The 17451-nt window shown below is 47.8% G+C and overlaps 1 protein-coding gene across 7 annotated transcripts in view; it reads right to left on the reverse strand.

The window, feature by feature from the left end:
- Nucleotides 1-14853, reverse strand: part of ATP2B3 (ATPase plasma membrane Ca2+ transporting 3) — a 72740-nt gene extending 57887 nt beyond the window's left edge. For 5 of the 7 annotated variants that reach the window (XM_053371090.1, XM_053371084.1, XM_053371089.1 and 2 more), the window contains exons 1-4: nt 14517-14853; nt 4372-4569; nt 2660-2917; nt 1896-2021 (exon numbers count right to left, since the gene is read on the reverse strand). In XM_053371090.1, the coding sequence (XP_053227065.1) occupies nt 1896-2021; nt 2660-2917; nt 4372-4569; nt 14517-14721 (787 nt within the window). In that variant the 5' untranslated portion in view covers nt 14722-14853. The remainder of the gene's footprint in view (nt 1-1895; nt 2022-2659; nt 2918-4371; nt 4570-14516) is intronic. The other 2 variants (XM_053371086.1, XM_053371085.1) reach the window with 1 other exon arrangement.
- Between the last annotated feature and the right edge of the window lie 2598 nt (nt 14854-17451).

The following is a 17451-nucleotide window of genomic DNA, read 5'->3' on the forward strand; positions in this document are numbered from 1 at the left end:
CAGCATGCAAGGGTGATTGGGGGCCCCTATGTCATGTGTGTGATGTTGTGATGTCCCAATGTTGCACATGTGACATCAAGATGTTGGGAGGAGCCAGAGATGGGTGGGCTTTGGGAAGATGGTGGGAGGGGTCTTGGACCTTGTCGGAGCATTGCGCCTCCCTCCCTAAGCTGGGCAGAAGCTTCCCGGGCTTTGGGAAGGGGGCGCCAGGCCTGTGACAGGATGCTGGAGCCCTCCTTCCTCCTTCCCAAAGCTCTGTGCTTTTGGGACTTCGGGGTGGGGCTGGCAGTGGCTTTTTTCTCCTCCATGGCCGTCTCTGGATGTGTCCTTCTCCCTCCCTTTCACTGTGCTAGGCTTTAGTCTCTCTGCTCTCTCTCCAAATTTCAACTCTCCTTAGAATCTTCTCTCGTTCTCTCCCAGCCTCTTCAGAATCTCCTCCAAACCCTCCAGGCTCCTGCAGTAGCTCCTGCAACAGCTCCCAACGTGCTTCAGATGTGCTACTGCAAGCTAAATGGTGTTAAGATCAGCAGAGAGAGCCTTCTAAGCTACTGAATAGCAACAATAATAATTTTTTTATTGGTACCCTGCCATCTGACTGGGTTGCTCCAACTACTCTGGGTGGCTTCCAACACATGTAAAAGCATAAGAAAACATGCCTTCTCACAGAGGTCCATGCATCTGGCCCCTTCATTGTATAGCTTTTGCCCTGCGCTGAAGACCGCACCCTATTATTTCAGTTATAAATTGTTTTAACTTATTTTAATATTGTGTTTTTCAATTGTTGTAACACACCCTTATGGTGAAGGCCGAGTAATAAATCTAATAAATAATAATAATAAGTTGCATTTTGCAGTTGCACTTTGTTTTAAAATATTGTTGCAAGGGTGACTGTCATACTTATTGTGAACAGAGTATGGTTTTGCAACAGGAGCTGGAACTGATGGCAGGCAAAAGGAGAACTGGTCCAGTCGCCGAGGCAAAAGGAGAACTGGTCCAGTCGCCGAGGCAACGGGGGCACACTTCTGCTCCTGACACCCATTCCGACATCCTTCGGCATATGCCAAAGTCACCATGGGTGCCATAGCAGCATTCACAAGCTCTCCTACAGGAGAGGTTTTCAAGTTGTGATCCAGGGAGCTCCGCGGAAGTTTATCCGGGGCTTTGCAAGGAGAAGATCAGCAGTGGTGACAGCAGCTACAGGAGAAGTGGTGGGTGGTGCTTTAAGACTCAGTTTGTGTGAGGCAAGTATGCCCCCAGCTCCTTAAACCAAAGGGGGCCCTATGGCAGCCACACTCGTTCCTTGCAGATGCACCACAGTGGAAAGGGTTTCCTGAAACCAGAGAATTTGGAGGCTACTGTCAGGGGCGGAGGAAGAGGTGTGTGGTGGGGGCGGTGCGCCCAGGTGTCATCACTGAGGGGGGTGATATTCGGCCTATGACTCCCAAGCCTACCCTGAGCTGTCGGGGGAAGGGGCAGAGCTGTGACACCTTGCCGGCGGCCTTCCCCCCTTCCTTCATTTTGACAGCTCAGGGGAGGCTTGGGAGTCACAGGCAGGTGGCGGGCCATTGCCCCCCACTCCTGGGCTGCTTCCTGGGGGGGGGGAAAGCCTCCCCTGAACTGTCAAAAGGAAGAGGGAAGGGAGGAAGGCTACTGGCAAAGCAGTGCAGCTCCCTCCCTCCCTCCCCCCGCCCAGGAAACAGCCTGCCATGGGTGGCTCACTCCGCCCCATGGGTGTCTCACCCCTGGGACACTGGCCTCGTCCCCGGGTGTACAGCATGCTGGGTGCTGGAGCAGCTAGTTCCGCCTCTGGCTACTGTCAGTGCACAGCAACCAAATCAGCACATGATCCTTCTGGCTTTCCTGAACTGCATCCCTTTCTTTCTTGTGCCCCTCACCTGACAGCAGCATGGGATCCTTGTCCACTGATTTGCGCACATGATCCGACTCCCCCGTCAAGGAGCTCTCATCAATCTTGAGATCGTTCCCCTGGATAAGCACCCCATCTGCAGGAAGCAAGTCACCTGGAGAAAGAAGCAGGTCAGAGCCATGGTCTCAAAGAGCAACTCTGCTTAGGCTGCAATCCTATAAACACTTACCTAAGAGGAGTAATTCCCACAGGACTCAGTGCATCTCAGGAGACATGCACAAGATAGTGCTGTTTGTCTCCAAATGCCACCTTCTGTCCTCTACCCCATCTCAGTTTCTTAGCGCTAGCAGGGGTGCCCATTTAATTACCCAGTCCATATACTATGTTTGGAAAATGTGGTCTGCTAGAAGGATGCTCTCAATTGTTGTTCTACCACTGCAGAGCTTTCTGAACCTGGAATTATGAGGATGCCTTCTCCCCCCATGCGCCACTGAAAATCTCTTGACAGTGCACCCATGCATCACATCTGCAAGGGAACCTCACATAGAGGTAGGCTCTTGGTAACTGCTCCACAGCTGTGAACCAGCCCCATCTGATGCCACAGGCACCCTTCATGCAGCAAGGATCTCAAGGATTCCTCAGCAGATGTTAGATCTCAGGACTGTCACAGATCAAATCCCAAAAGTTTATCTTGATATCATTACCCAGGCTCTCCCTGTAACAGCCACGCTTTCAGCAGGCCCCCAGTAATGAATCCAGCCCAGCCCGCCCAGACCCTTCCTTGTCCCTTACCATATTTGATTTGAGCAATGTCCCCGGCAACCAGTTCAGCCACAGGGATCTGGACCTGTTGCCCATTGCGGATGACGGCAAACTTCTGCTCCTGCTCTATGCGGCTCTGCAGACCTCGGAACTGCTTCTCCTTACTCCAATCATTGAAGGCTGTGACCAACACTACACAGATCACCGAGAGCAGGATGGCAGCACCCTCAATCCAACCAGCTTCTGACTCACCCTCATCCTCTGCGCTGGCTGCCACGTTCCCGCAGACTAGGAAAATGGGGGAGAAAAAGAAGGTGTTGGAGAGGGAGGAGACTACTATCATTATGACCATGTCATCCTTCAGTCAGGGATGAGGAACCAAGGTACCTCCAGAAGACACTGGATGACAACTCCCATCATTCTTAGCCACTGAGTGGGGATGGTGGGAGTTGGGGTACAACAGCCTCTAGAAGGCCACCATTTCCCCATACCTGCCTTAAGTCTTTGAGGTGTTTTCTTACAATCAAGTGGTACAGAATTTTTATTAAAGCCAGAGGTCTGGGGCCCTGCTCAGCAGATCACTTTGCCATCTAAAGCAGGGGTGGGGGGTAGACAGTAAGATCATGAAGTCCAGAGTCTGAAATTACCTAAATCACCTATCCCTAGTCCTTCTTCCAGATTGTCAGTTCCCATTCTGTGAATGAGGCAAGTTAATTTTCTGGTGTACATATGTCCTGAACATCTCACAACCTTCAGGTATGTTCCATAAATATAAATTTATCTTGGTGAATTTGCTTGTTGTTAACTACCAACCACAACTACGTGGATCTGGATGTTTGCCAAAGGCTACCCTAAATGGGTCATTGCATGGGTACGCTTGGAGTGTAAAGCCCAGTTCAGACATGGACTTGTGCAGGAGGACTATGAGAATAGCAGTCCTCTACCTCAGAGGGTTGTTATGCAGCTGAAAGAAGTAGAGAATCACATAATACACTTTGTACATTAAAAGTACTTCATAGGAACAGGAAAACGAATGAGTCAGCAGAGTAGATAAATGGAGCAGTCAGTGGAAAGTGATGGAGAACTCGATAAATTTCAGAAGACTGGAAAGCAGAAATAGTTGTTGATTCGATGGATGTTTCAAGAAGGCACATTGATCTTCTGTTGAAAGACAGATCTTAGTTTTGACCTCAGCATTGTGAAGCCAAAGGCAGTCTGTGTGGGCCTGAGATCAGGCCTGGGACCCCCAACATATGAAGCTGACCTTGCTTCTACAAGATAGAAGGGCATTCAAGTCTGTTAGCACCTAGGCTGTGGGACACCTTGCCTTGTAATATTAAGCAAGCACTTCAGCACTTTGCTTCAAATGCCTGCTTAAGACCTGATATTGTTGTTTAATGAATGCTAGCTGCCCTGGGCTCTTAACTTCAGGTGGGACATAAGGTGACCAGCTAGCTAGCTAATAGGGGAACCTATGGCTCTTCAGGTGTTGCTGGACTTCCAACTCCCATCAGCCCAGGCCCTCACAGCCAATGGTGAATGATGATACAGCTCAACATCTTCTGGAGGGCCACAGGCTGCCAGCCCTGCTGCAGGGTCTTATGGGAAAGGCAATATCCTAGATAGGTTGGCTCAGAGCCCGCCTTCTTCCTTTAATTCCAAGACTAGCAGGCCATGACCTCCTTGAGAAGGGAGTTCTGCTCTCCAACAGATCTAATGACTCTATAAGGAGCACATCTCACCTTCGCTTTCTTCGCCTGGTGGAGCATAAAAAGACAACCCCAGGGAGATTATGGCAGCAATTTCAAGAATGATCAGTGTCACATCTTGGAGGGCCTCCCATACTAACTGCAGGAAGGTCTTAGGCTTTTTTGGGGGGATGAAGTTCTGTCCGTAGATCTGCCTTCTCTTTTCCAGGTCAGCTGTGTTGTCCGAGAGTCCTGCGGAGGTGGAGGGGGGAAGAAGAGAGAGCAGATGACATCAAGCTGTACAAGTTGTAATTCCAAAACTAGGTGATTTATGGAGGGCTGTTGCCTGCTTTTCCATACAAATGCTCCAAGTGGTGTGTAAAGTTCAAACGTACTAGGAAAAATACATTTAAAAAACAAAGAGTGGATTTCCTGAATTGGTGAGGGGTTGGGTGGATGGCTTTTGAAGGTCCCTTCCATCTCTAGTGTCTCTTTGTGTAATTTCCAGTTCCCAACATCCTTTCTCCCTCCTGCTCCTGCCGCGCCGTCACCGCGCGGTTTCTATTCACATCTTGGGGCAAAGGTCTCAACCCGAGGTACTACTTCCGGGTTAGTGGAGTTTGTAACCCGAAGTGTTTGTAACCTGAAGTGTTTGTAACCCGAAGTGTTTATAACCCGAGGTACTACTGTACTGGCAAATTCAGGATGTATAGTTATAGTTGATTGGGAGGTCTTCTGCAATAAACCCACTTCCCCACAAAGTGAGGGAAAGTGAAATGCAGTGGAAAGGTTGGGGAACACTTGTTTTGGTGCAACATAATCTAACCTCATAAGCAAATCAGAACAAATGCTCATTATATATCCAACCTCCTCTAATCTCCCTGGAAACAATTCAGGATGAATGCTCAGTACAGTGGTACCTTGGGTTACAGATGCTTCAGGTTACAGATGCTTCAGGTTACAGACTCCGCTAACCCAGAAATAGTACCTCAGATTAAGAAGTTTGCTTCAGGATGAGAACAGAAATTGCACGGCAGCGGTGCGGTGGCAGCGGGAGGCCCCATTAGCTAAAGTGGTACCTCAGGTTAAGAACAGTTTCAGGTTAAGAGTGGACCTCCAGAACAAATTAAGTTCTTAACCTGAGGTACCACTGTAAACAGGTTGTCTGGAAGCAGCCAAAGAGAGGTCCAATAAAGTCATTGCCTGGCTTCCTGACTGGTGTGTCCTCTAAGCCGGGGATGGGGAATCTCTGGCCCTCTAGATGCTGTTAGACTCATCAGCCTCAGGCAGCAAAGGCAATGGTCAGGAATGGTGGGAATTGTAGTCCAACAAATATCTTGAAGGCCACAGGTTCCCCAGACAGGTTCATCATGGCAGCCACAGGAAGGTACCATAAGTAGTGTTTTGTTTTTTTAACCCCTGTGCATTCACCATCCGTGTATAAGATGACCCCCAAATTTTGTCTAAACCTTTTTAGCAAAAAGCATTGTCTTCTACAAGGAAAAATACGGTATTTTCTTTTGTTTCAAGTAAATGTTATCAGCTGTATACACACCGCACATTTAAAGCACATTGAGAGCTCACACTTCAAAGAATTCTGGAAACTGTAGTTTACCCCCCAGCAAGCTACAATTCGCAGCACCATTAACAAATTACAGCTCCCAGGATTCTTGGGGGTGGGGAAATGTGCTTTAAATGCCTGGTGTGCATGCAGTCAGGATGGCCAGTTTAACTTCATAGAGCAAGCGGGGAAGAGACTTTAGCAATGTGCAGTCAAGACAGCGATCCTTTCTCATGCTAATAAGAATTTATCACACAAGAGTGTTACTATTTTCAACTGCAAAATGCAGGAAAGCATGGACATCCCAAGTATTCTCAAGAAACAGACAACAATGCCGAAAGCACTGTTCTCACACAGCAAAATTTGTCCTGAACTGCTGTACACCTGTATTATAGACATTTCAAAGAGTTAACACCTGTGGCGATGGAGGAGGCCTTCGCCCCAGGCTCGGATCCCACTCCTGTGAGATGAAAGAGCCCCAGGGTAGCACTGCAGTCATTCTCTCTTCCTTTGCTTAGCCTTGGACTCAGGGTGGGAGGGCTTTGTGAAATATTAAAAATGTCAGAGACCCAGGCAGCCAGCAGGAACCACAACTCAGGGTCTGTTGTCAGATCCCCTCCACAGCTGGCCATGAAAGAGACCGGCCAGCAGATCACAGCAACCCTGAGTCCCTCTGACTAGGTATGACTACCTTCCCAAAGCCAGGGATTCAGATTCCACTGACACTGCCTCCCAATCTGCTCCTTCTCCCTCTGACCCAGGGGTGAAACAAGGCTTTATTTCACCTGGGTCAAAAACCCAGTTTGGCATCACCAGCACACAAACACACACAGGCTGCAAGCCTCGTTGGTGCCCCTCTGGAGGCTTCACCCAGGGCTACAGCTCTGCTCTGACCACTCATTGTCATCCCACCACCAGTGGTGTAGCGTGGGGGGTGCAGGGGGGGCTGGCCGCACCGGGCGCAACATCTGGGGGGGGCGCGCTCGCACTCGCAGCTCTCTGCCCCTACTAAAATCCACGGGTTAGGGGGCGCAAATTACTTGCCTTGCCCCGGGTGCTGACAACCCACGCTACGCCACTGCCCACCACCAATCCTCTGACTCTGAGCCCTCTTCCCTGGGGGTTCCCGTCTGGTGCCTCCCACTGCTCCTCTGGGGAAAGGGTTAAACCTGCACCTCCCCCCCATCTCAAACAAATCAGAATGAATGCTGAATAAACAGCCAACACCAGGAGCTTCCAGACAACCTAGTTACTGAGCAATTCATCCTGATTTGTTGGCAGGGAGATTAGACAACATTGGCTATTTAATATGCACGTTTGTTTGTTTGTTTGTTTGCTTGCTTGCAGGGATATTAGATACTGTTGCGTTCCAGTGCATTTTTCAACCTTTGGAGAATGTGGGCTTGTGAGAGGCTTCCCAGCCGTGCCAGAATTTGCTGCTTTGTGATTGAATCCCATCAAAATATAGTGACAGTCAGGAAGCGGCCGTCATGTAACCTCTCCACAAACTTTGTGCAAACATATCGAGATGAACACTTAATAAACAGGTTGTCCAGAAGTGACCCTCTGCCCACAGGTGGAAAACAAGGGCCAGTCTTTTCTCCTTAGATTAGAAAACAAAATGCCATAAACCTTGATGGTGCTATATAATAAAGCTGCAATTCTAAATGCATTTGCTAAGGTGTAAGCTCTCCTGAACACAGTGTGACTTGTTTGGGAAGCATGCAGGGGAACTGTGCCCAAAGTATTTTGGGGGTGATTGTAATAAAGAGAGTCTATAAAGATCAAGGAGAGAGTTGCTGTTTGATGGACAAGATGGCACAGATGCCTGAGAAGTTTGAGGCCAAGAAGGGATCTACTGACATTTTCCTGTCTCTGATGCTATTGCTTCTCTCCCCCTGAACATTCAACTTGGATTTTGTAGTGCTGCAGGCAGATCTGAATCACCATCACTCCCTCCAATCAAATTGTTTGCTCCCTCTCACACATTGAGAAACTCCAAGTACGGGATGAGGACTTCCCCCTGGTGAAAAAGGATGACTTTTTTCAGTCACACTTGATGCTTAGAGCAATTCTACCTTCAGCCCATATTATATTCCACTTGTGGCCGTGAACAGGGCTGGCCCTACTATTAGGCAGAGTGAGGAAACTATCTCACACAGCTGATTTTGAAAGCCACAGCAAGACAGCACCATGTGACTTTTAAATTTATTATTATTTGTTTTTTGCTGCCAGGGAGAGGAGCTCGCAAGATGTTGTGCCTTAGCTGCCAACAGCAATCAACCAGCCTAGTTATAAGGCCCTTTGACTTGGGTTGCGTTTGCAGCAAAATGTCTGGAGCTGGTCCTGGCAGTGAGGCCTCTAACACAGAGTGGCTGAGCTGGGGTGACACTTAACCACTTGGCCTTTGGGTCTCTTTTGACTTTGTTGTTCTGTTTAATCTGGAGGATTTTGTGTGTGCGCACACACAGTACTTTGATTTACAACATGCAAAGTTTCCAAAGCACTGTACACACATTATTATCAGGAATTCTTAATGAGACTGAAGCCTCGTTTATAAAAACACCAATCAGAGGTGACATGCAATGCCCACAGTTCCCTGAACTGGACCCCTGCTTGTTTCCTCAAGGGTCAGCCTCAAGTGACTTTGACTGGAGAAGTGGTTTGGGGAAGGAAGGAAAGAAGTGTGTGGGGTGTGTGTGTGTTTAACCCTTACCCCTCAGGCCATTTTCCTGACCAATATCCCCCCTCCCCGAGCTGCATTCCTACCTCCTATTTTTTCCTCCTGTGGAAACAGCAGCCTGGGTGTGTGGATTTTGGTCAGAAAAACAGTGCAGGGGCCAGATGCGGGGGGGGGGGCACTTCTAGAAGACCTGCTTGTTGAGTGTTGAGCCTGATTTGTCTGCAGGGAGATTAGATGGTGCTGACTATTTACTGACTGTTCATTCTGATTGGTTTGTGGGGAGGCAGGAAGACAGATGCATCAAGGCAAGTGTTGCCCCACACTTCCCAGTGCATTTTCCCACCACTTTCCTCATGCAGGAAGCCTGATTTTTTTTGCAGAAGTGGGTTTACTGAGCAAGTTTCCCCAATCAGCTGCAAATGCACATCCTGGGGGCTTATCCATACTCCCCTTTAGCCCTGCTCTTTCCAGGCACAGCTTTAAAGCTCCATGTCTGAGCACCTTTTTTTTGCCCCAGAGCTTTCCCCGTGAAAACCTGCTTTTTAAAGCTGACACACAACAAATGGCAATTTGGGTTTTCTGCTGGAGAGCGCGGAGGAAATGTAAGTGTGGAGATGTCCTGAATTTGCCAGTGTGTGATTGAATCCCACCCCGAAATAGTGACAGGCTGGAAGTGCCTAAAGATAGGACTCCTGTTATCAGTGATGGATGGAAGAGGAAATATCAGCAGGTGTGGCTTGCTGCATGGGATGGAGGGGGGGGGAGTGACACCATCCAAATCTGGACCCAAGAAGTAAAAGTACAGGAGCCCTGGAGCCTTCCTTTGCATCCCCTCATGCAGACAACCTGCCAGCAACCATTGCATTTGGAATGCTCCCTGTTTCTCTCCCCACTTCCTCCTCCCCAAAGCCTTGCTCAGACAGCTCCCGCTCCCTCCCCTGCTCCTCCTCAGTTGCAGGCACCTGCTGCCCTCCTCATTTGCCTGATTTCTCCTTCCCTTCTCCTCTCTGTGTGATGGGGAAAGAAGCCTTTAGCTCCCTGCAGCAGAGAGACAGTACCGGCTGCTGCTGCTGCTGCTGCTGCCGCAACCTCAAGGACAATTCAAGGGGAAACCGGCAAAGAGAGAGATGCAGGCAGGCGGCTGGACCAGTCTGCCATGAATCTTCTGGCAGTTTCCGAAGGTCTCCTCGTCAGGCATCATTGCCCTCAGAGGAAGGAGCCTTACAGGGGGCTAAGAGGGGACCGCCTGAGCAGACCAAGCCCCCACCGCCTCCCCACACACAGACAAAGGGAAGAGGGATGCAAACATGGGCATGCCAAGATTTGAACCTATAGCAGATGCTGGCCATTAACCATGGTCAGGGGCAGGTCTTTAAAAACAAACCACCCCCACACCTGGGAGAAATGCCTTCGATAGACTGGATATCCTGCCCCTAAACCCAGAAGTGTGAGGGCTGTCTTTGGTCACTCACTAGCTGCTAAATGAAATATATTCTGCATGTGTTCTGAGGCACTCTTTCTTTTCACACCCTTCACTGTGCTGAGGGGCAGACCAACAGGCAGATTAAGCACACATCCACACCCACCCTTACACACACGCATTCGTACTGTTAATTCAGACATACACTAACCTACCCATTCACTCACCTGCTATCTTACTTACATCTGCTCAGAGTGATTTAAGTCACAACCCCACCCACTTAGCTTTAACAATGCAGCTGGGCCATGTCTCCTCGGACTATTCTCTTCTTCCACCTTTCAGTGACCCGGGTTTTATGAAAATCTTCAACCCAGACAGAAATAGCCAGTGAATGAGTCACAAATGCCAAAGGTCCTAATAGTGTTAGAGCTGCCTATGTTGAGTCCGTCTAGTCTAGTGCTCTATCTGGCAACTGGATGCGTCTTGGAGAGTGTTCAAATGGGTTGTAATAGGGAGGAAGGGGGCTTTTAATGAAATTGTGAATTATTTCCCCCCATTGTTAGCCAAATCATGCCCCTTAATCTTCTCAGACAGGAGCCAAGTGGCTGTCTGAAAAGGTAGGGCACTGGCCTCTGTTTTCCCTTTCTCTCCCCCCCCCCCATAATTTGAACACTGCTCTGGAAAACTCACAAATGAAGAAGGCAGAGTCAGGGGCAATTCTTTGTTGTTTCCCCCCAACATCTGCTAACTGGAGGTACAGTTCCTTTAGATATGGGAGACAGTATTTGGAATCACAGCAGAGACTGCAATGCCAAGGTGGGGTAGGAGGGGAACGCAATGTGGGGGTTCTCAGGTATAAGAGCCTTCTCAACCACGCTCCAATTCTGCAGATCAGAATTGGTAGCTAAATCTTCCCTTCTGCCTCTGGAACCACACACACTGACCAACCCACATGGTCGCCCATGTAAGTCACAGTGGTAAGGAGAGGGGAAGTGTGAACATGGGTCTGAAAACTTGTTGCAAAACAAGTGGATGAGATGGGATCAGGGGGGAATCAGTGTCCTCAGGGAGCCCTGGCTAGTTCTTTGAGTACCATGGTTTTATTGAAGAGTGAGTGAAGTTTCTTTTCCACTTTCTCACCATAAACTTACTGTCAAGTCTTAGGAACATAGAATTCCATTTTATATGGAGTCAGGCCATTGGTCCACCTAGTCAGTATTGTCTACACTGGCTGGCAGCAGCTCTCAAGAGATTCTGGCAGGGGTTTCCCCTGGGGCCTTCTGCATGCACAACAGATACTCTGCCCCTTCTCTCTTCCCTTGCCACGAATTCAGAACTGAACAGATGATGAAGCAGGAGGGGATCCATTTCTGACACCAGAGCTTTTAAATGTCAATGCTGAATGGCACAGAGGATCAAAAAGGAAAGGCAGAGCTCACTTTCTCCCTTTGATGAAGCGTGGCCTAGGCAAAGACACTGGTTTATGCAACCATCAAAGAAGGATAGCAAGCTTTGGGTCAAGCTGCCCGCAGGAGGGGTGCGCTTCCTTCTTTTCATGGACTACCAAATCAAACCCAGTTGGCTATTAGCGCCTGTCTGTATTAACCTTTGATGGCCAACCAGCCCAGTTCCCTTGCTGTGTCAAGGGAAGCAGAAGCTGGAAGCTAAAGGTGGCACAGCTCCACTTCTATCCATTTATACTGGGAGTGAAACCTCACAAGCTTTGCTCAGCCTTTGCCTTCACTCCCTTAACACATCCTAAACACATTTACTAGGAAGAAAGTCCCGTCTGCTCAAAAGCTTAAGGGGGTATGGACCATTCTGCTGCCTGGGGACGGGTCCTAGCTTAGCATGCAGAAGGTCCCAGGTCCAGTCCCTGACATCTCCAGGTAGGACTGGTTGATACTGAAGCAAGGTGGACCAATGGTCTGACTCAGTGTAAGACAACTTTCTATGCTGCTATGTTTTCATGGCTCAGCTGATTCATCCTCACCACATCCTTGTGTCCATAGACCAAACCTCAGATTGCGTTCAACTGGACTTATTTCCAAGCGTTTGCAGAGGACGACTAATGCTTGCTTTTTAGCAGTACCTTGGCCCTGACCCTATTATCTCTGAAGGAAACAACACTTCCAAAGTCTGAATTGGAAGTCTGCAAAACACGAATCAATTTTTAGCGTTTATGCCTCCAGCAATCCATCAGCCAATTTTGCTTCTGAGTGGCAAACACAGCAGCAGAATTGACTAAACAGATGAACATTGGTTAGATTATAAATAACAATAGCAATAATAGTAATAATCATGCCATAGTGATTCACTATACTTAAACCTAGAAATTGCCATGAAGCTATGCCTGTCAGTCTAAGACTAAAACAAACTGTAATAAAGAGCTGGTCTTCTTCCACAACTGAGAAGTAGCTGCATCTCAGCCTCATAAGAAGAGGGATCAGACCAAAGGAGCCAACTGCATGTCTATGGGAAGCTCAGGCAGATGAGGCCAATAGCCTTTTCCTGCTGCTGGTATTCATGAGGCAGACTGCCCCTGCGGTAATATAAAGCCATCATGGCAAAGAACCATAGAGGGCCTTGTCTTCCAAGTATCCGTCTAATTTCATTCCACATCTCAGAACATTTCATTGTTTTAACTATGGTACAGAAGTCCTCTTTGCCTGCTCTAAATTTCTCATAGTTCAGCTTCATTGGGTGACCCAGGGATCAAGTACTGTGAGAGATGGAGAAAAAACTTCCCCCATGCCATGCATGCTTTTTGCACTCCAAGGTGCAAGTGGACCTCATTCCATGCACACAGCATAGTTTAATCCTGCCTGTTTTGGGGATTCCAAGTCCCACCAGCCCCAGCCAGCAGGGACAAATGCCAGGAGGACAGGGAGTTGCATTCCAACAACATCCAACATTCCCCACCTTTAGACTATGGCACTCTAGGAGCCAGGATCATTGGCTCCTATTAATTCTGGGATAAAAATAAGATTTGCTGGTGATAATAAAAAGTATCATCATCAACAACAACAACACCATTGTTATTAATAGATTAATTAAATTTATATCCTTCTCTTCCACCCAAAGGAGCCCAGAGTGGCAAACATAAGTGGATCAAAAATAAAATAAAAGCACATTTAACACATTTCAAAACATGTAAAATTAGGTTGAGATGGGACAGACTGGACTGTTCCATTCCTCTGATGAAAGTATGATAATGAGAAATCAGCAAGTGGAGTTTTAAAAAGACACTGGAGGCAAATATTATCACTTGCTTGTTTGTCGCAGAGCTGCCACTAAAGGGTCAGAAGCAGGAGCATGTTAAAAAGCCGGCAGTCTCAAAAATTGGCAAGTTTAAGAGCCAGTGCTCCTGGATCCTGTTCTCACAGAGCAGGACAATCTGGAGGCTCTGAGGTTGTATCCCCAGCTCTACAGATAGGGGGCAATTCGGGTGGAGAGATACAGGTTTCTTAACAAGTAAGAGAACAGACATTTTGCGATCTGGGGTTTAAGTTTAAACTGCATGAGTCAAAGAAAGCAAAGAAAGCTAAATGTGGGTAGCCCAATAACTGTAGTTTATCCCCGCAACCCCCCATCACCCTTCACAAACCACAATTCCCAGGATTGGGAGAAATCATGCACTTTAAAGGCATGGGGTGTGTGCAGCCTAAATAAAAGGGCTAAAAGCAATAAATAAAACAAAACTACAAAGCCCAAAATTCAAGGAAGTAGCCTGCTGAAACATTCCGAATCTGGCCAGAAGTTTTCAAGCTCTCACTGTAGCTGTGGCTTTGGACTGGTGTGCAAGGGTTGTGTGAACAAATGTCATAAATGTCAGAGGTAGTAAAAAAGAAGAAGCAGAGACATCACCTTGCCGACAACGGTCCATATAGTTAAAGCTATGGTTTTCCCAGTAGTGATGTATGGAAGTGAGAGCTGGACCATAAAGAAGGCTGATCGCCGAAGAATTGATACTTTTGAATTATGGTGCTGGAGGAGACTCTTGACAGTCCCATGGGCTGCAAGAAGATCAAACCTCTCCATTCTGAAGGAAATCAGCCCTGAGTGCTCACTGGAAGGACAGATCCTGAAGCTGAGGCTCCAATACTTTGGCCACCTCATGGAAAAGACCCTGATGTTGGGAAAGATGGAGGACACAAGGAGAAGGGGACAACAGAGGGCGAGATGGTGGGACAGTGTTCTTGAAGCTAAGAACATGAGGGAGGCAGTGGAAGACAGGAGTGCCTGGTGTGCTCTGGTCCAGGGGGTCACGAAGAGTCGGACATGACTAAATGACTAACAACAACAACAGTAATGCTTCTGAATACCAGTTCCTAGAAACCATAGAAAGAGTGAGAGCTCTTGTGCTTGGGTCCTGCGTGCCAGATTCCCACACGAATCTGGTTGGCCACTGTGAGAACAGGATCCTGGATTCAATTCCCTGAGCCAGCAGGCTCTCTCCTTCTGTTCTTAAGCACGGGAGACTGTGGGGACTGCCTGCCTATTCTGCCCACCCAGCCCTACCCAAAGCCTGGTACCTTCAGTGGGGGAGGTCTTGAGTCTCCTGCAGAGCCCATTGACATCGGTGTAGGTCTCCTGGACTTTCTGGATCGCCTCGGCCCCACGCAGCTCCATGAGGGAGCGCAACTCCGCCAGGGTGCAGCCAAAGCCACCCGCATGGTTCAACTCTCGCCGTTGGCCTTTGGGGTAGAAATCCACGGAGCTGTTGGCCATGTCTCCCATGGTGGAGGTGAAGCTGCAGCTGAGCTGAGCTATGCTGGGCAAAGGTGTGGGGAAAGGGGGCAGGGGGTGAAGAGTTGCCTTGGGCTAGGTCAGCCTGGTAGACAGAAGGAGAAACCTGTGGGGATGGAACAGGAAAAGCCGTTCACTGGAAGGAAAGGAAGTAATTCCAGGAAATAACTTTGACCCCCCCCCATGCCCCGGATAGTAACCTGCTCAGCTTCCCTGCTCAGTCACAGTGGTGTCCTCTGTTCATCCTACAGAGCCCCAGATGGAGGGGCCACAAAGTGTTATAGAGGCCAGCCAGGGGACCAAGCCATGGAAGAGGCGGAGGAGAAGTCCTTGTCAGAGTGTGGCGCCACAGGTCTCCCCACTGCAGAAAGAGAACCTGTCAGAAAGGCAACATGGGTGTTAGCAGAAAATTAAAAAGACAACCTTGCCACATACATACATCTGCACAAACATAACCTGGATGTTTCTCTCCCCCACCCCCGCAGCCCCTTTCATTTATTAATCCCTTGTTTGTTTGCTTGCTTATTTCCAGTATGGCCCTCTACATCCCAAGGTGTAGAGTCCTGGGTTCGAATCTCCCCATGACCATGAAGCTCATTGGACCAGTCACAGTCTCTCAATCTAAAGTACATCACAGAATTGTGAGAATAAAACGGGGAGGAAGAGGACCATGCATGCCACTTTGAGCACCTTGGAGGAAAGGTGGGATAAAAATGTGATAAGTAAATATACGAATAACAGTTTAATAAACAAAAGCTACTTCTTGTTTATAGAAGGAATGGCCATCTTTAATATTTTCTCCCATTTCCTGTAATACACCTGAGATACTTTCTCTCTCTCTCTCATGCACTGATCTTGCTAGGTCAATTCATCACCAGTGGCCAGCAGTTGACAGTAGGTCACATCCATGTTCATAACAACTTATATTCATTTGAGTCAATTCTGTGATCCTTTACACTGTAACACACTTGCCTGCTATCTCTTGCTCTGCTTGGTAAAACACACACACACATTTTCTCCTTCTCTTTCCATTCATGATAAACCCATTCACTTGAGATTCACTTCATTCACTTCATACATCTGACAAACTGAACTGTGGCCTACAAGGTTTCTGCCAGAAAAAGTTAGTCTTTACAGTATTAAATAATACTATTACTTCTAAAAATATTACAGAACTCTTTGTTCTAAAACCTTTCCCTTGATATGATATTTCTCTGCATGCAGAGTGTTTTTTGAGGGCATGCATAAACATGAACACACACCTGTAGCTGAAGTGATGTGCTCCAATGAAATTATCACTCAATTCAATGGAAATCTATTGAATGCGTGAACTTGCCCTCATTAGACCTCAAATGTAAGCCAAACTGGCCCCAGAGAGTGTTCTTTCCCCATAAACAGGTGGGGACTACATGCTTATTCCTGATTCTGAGGAAGGATTCCTTTACATAGTGTTTAGAGCAGGATGGGGAATAACTGCTGGGGTCCAGGACACGACTTTGTCCCCAGCTCAGACAGCAAGCCTCATGGGGAGTCTGTAGGTTTGTATAAGTGCTGCCTGGGGCTGATTAACGAGGGGACTCTCCAGTCTCCCCCCCCCAATGCTTTAACAGGTTAAGCACAATGTTAATCTTTACTTGTGGGACGCGGGTGGCGCTGTGGGTTAAACCACAGAGCCTAGGACTTGCCAATCAGAAGGCCAGTGATTTGAATCCCCGCAACAGGGTGAGCTCCTGTTGCTCGGTCCCAGCTCCTGTCAACCTAGTAGTTCAAAAGCACGTCAAAGTGCAAGTAGATAAATAGGTACCGCTCCGACGGGAAGGTAAACAGTGTTTCCGTGCGCTGTTCTGGTTTGCGAGAAGCAGCTTACTCATGCTGCCCACATGACCCGGAAGCTGTATGCCAGCTCCCTTGGCCAGTAAAGCGAGATGAGCGCCGCAGCCCCAGAGTCGGCCACGGCTGGACCTAAAGGTCAGGGGTCCCTTTACCTTTACTCTTTACTTGTCATGTATTGATTAAGGAATATACTGCATGAATGCTTGCTGAATGCATGTATGAATGCATATTTTAAAAGGTGGGTAACTGACACCCCTAAATCAAAGCTTTGAGATACCAAACAATCAATGTACCCACCAGTGTCTAAGGCTACAAACAAGATGTACACTGTCTGGGGCCTCCCAATCCAATGCTGCTCGCAGGATGTGATAGCAAAATTTTAAAATATCTGTATTTATTAATATATTTTACTTTATTTACTTCATCTCCAAGATCCTGAATGAGTATGGCACATTAAGCTGTTGGAAAGGATGAAGAGCTGTCCAGGGTCCTGAAGCAGGCTCCTTAGCCCAAAGCTGTGCTTGGTGCTGATGCGGAGGAATTTAGACAATCTTTATGGTGACTGTACTAGTATTCCCACAATGGAACTTCTGTGTGAGTATTACTTATTTAAATATAGTAACATGTCACAGACAAGTAGTGATATTGCAGCTCATCTCCTCCTGAAATTCCTCTGAAATATGGGGTGTTTTGGACATATATACAAATTAAAAATGATGATGATGATGATGATGATGTGCTGCTTGCCTATTAATACATTGGTTTACCTCTGCTTTAAGAATGTTCTCTTTGAAAAGGTTTTGAGAACCCAGATCTACAGCAAAGATCTATCTTTCTTTGTCTTAAACACTTTAATCACTTCAATTCTTGTATGTGCAGGGAGTTCCC

This window comes from Podarcis raffonei, chromosome 17, assembly GCF_027172205.1.
Source record: "Podarcis raffonei isolate rPodRaf1 chromosome 17, rPodRaf1.pri, whole genome shotgun sequence".
Taxonomy (NCBI): domain Eukaryota; kingdom Metazoa; phylum Chordata; class Lepidosauria; order Squamata; family Lacertidae; genus Podarcis; species Podarcis raffonei.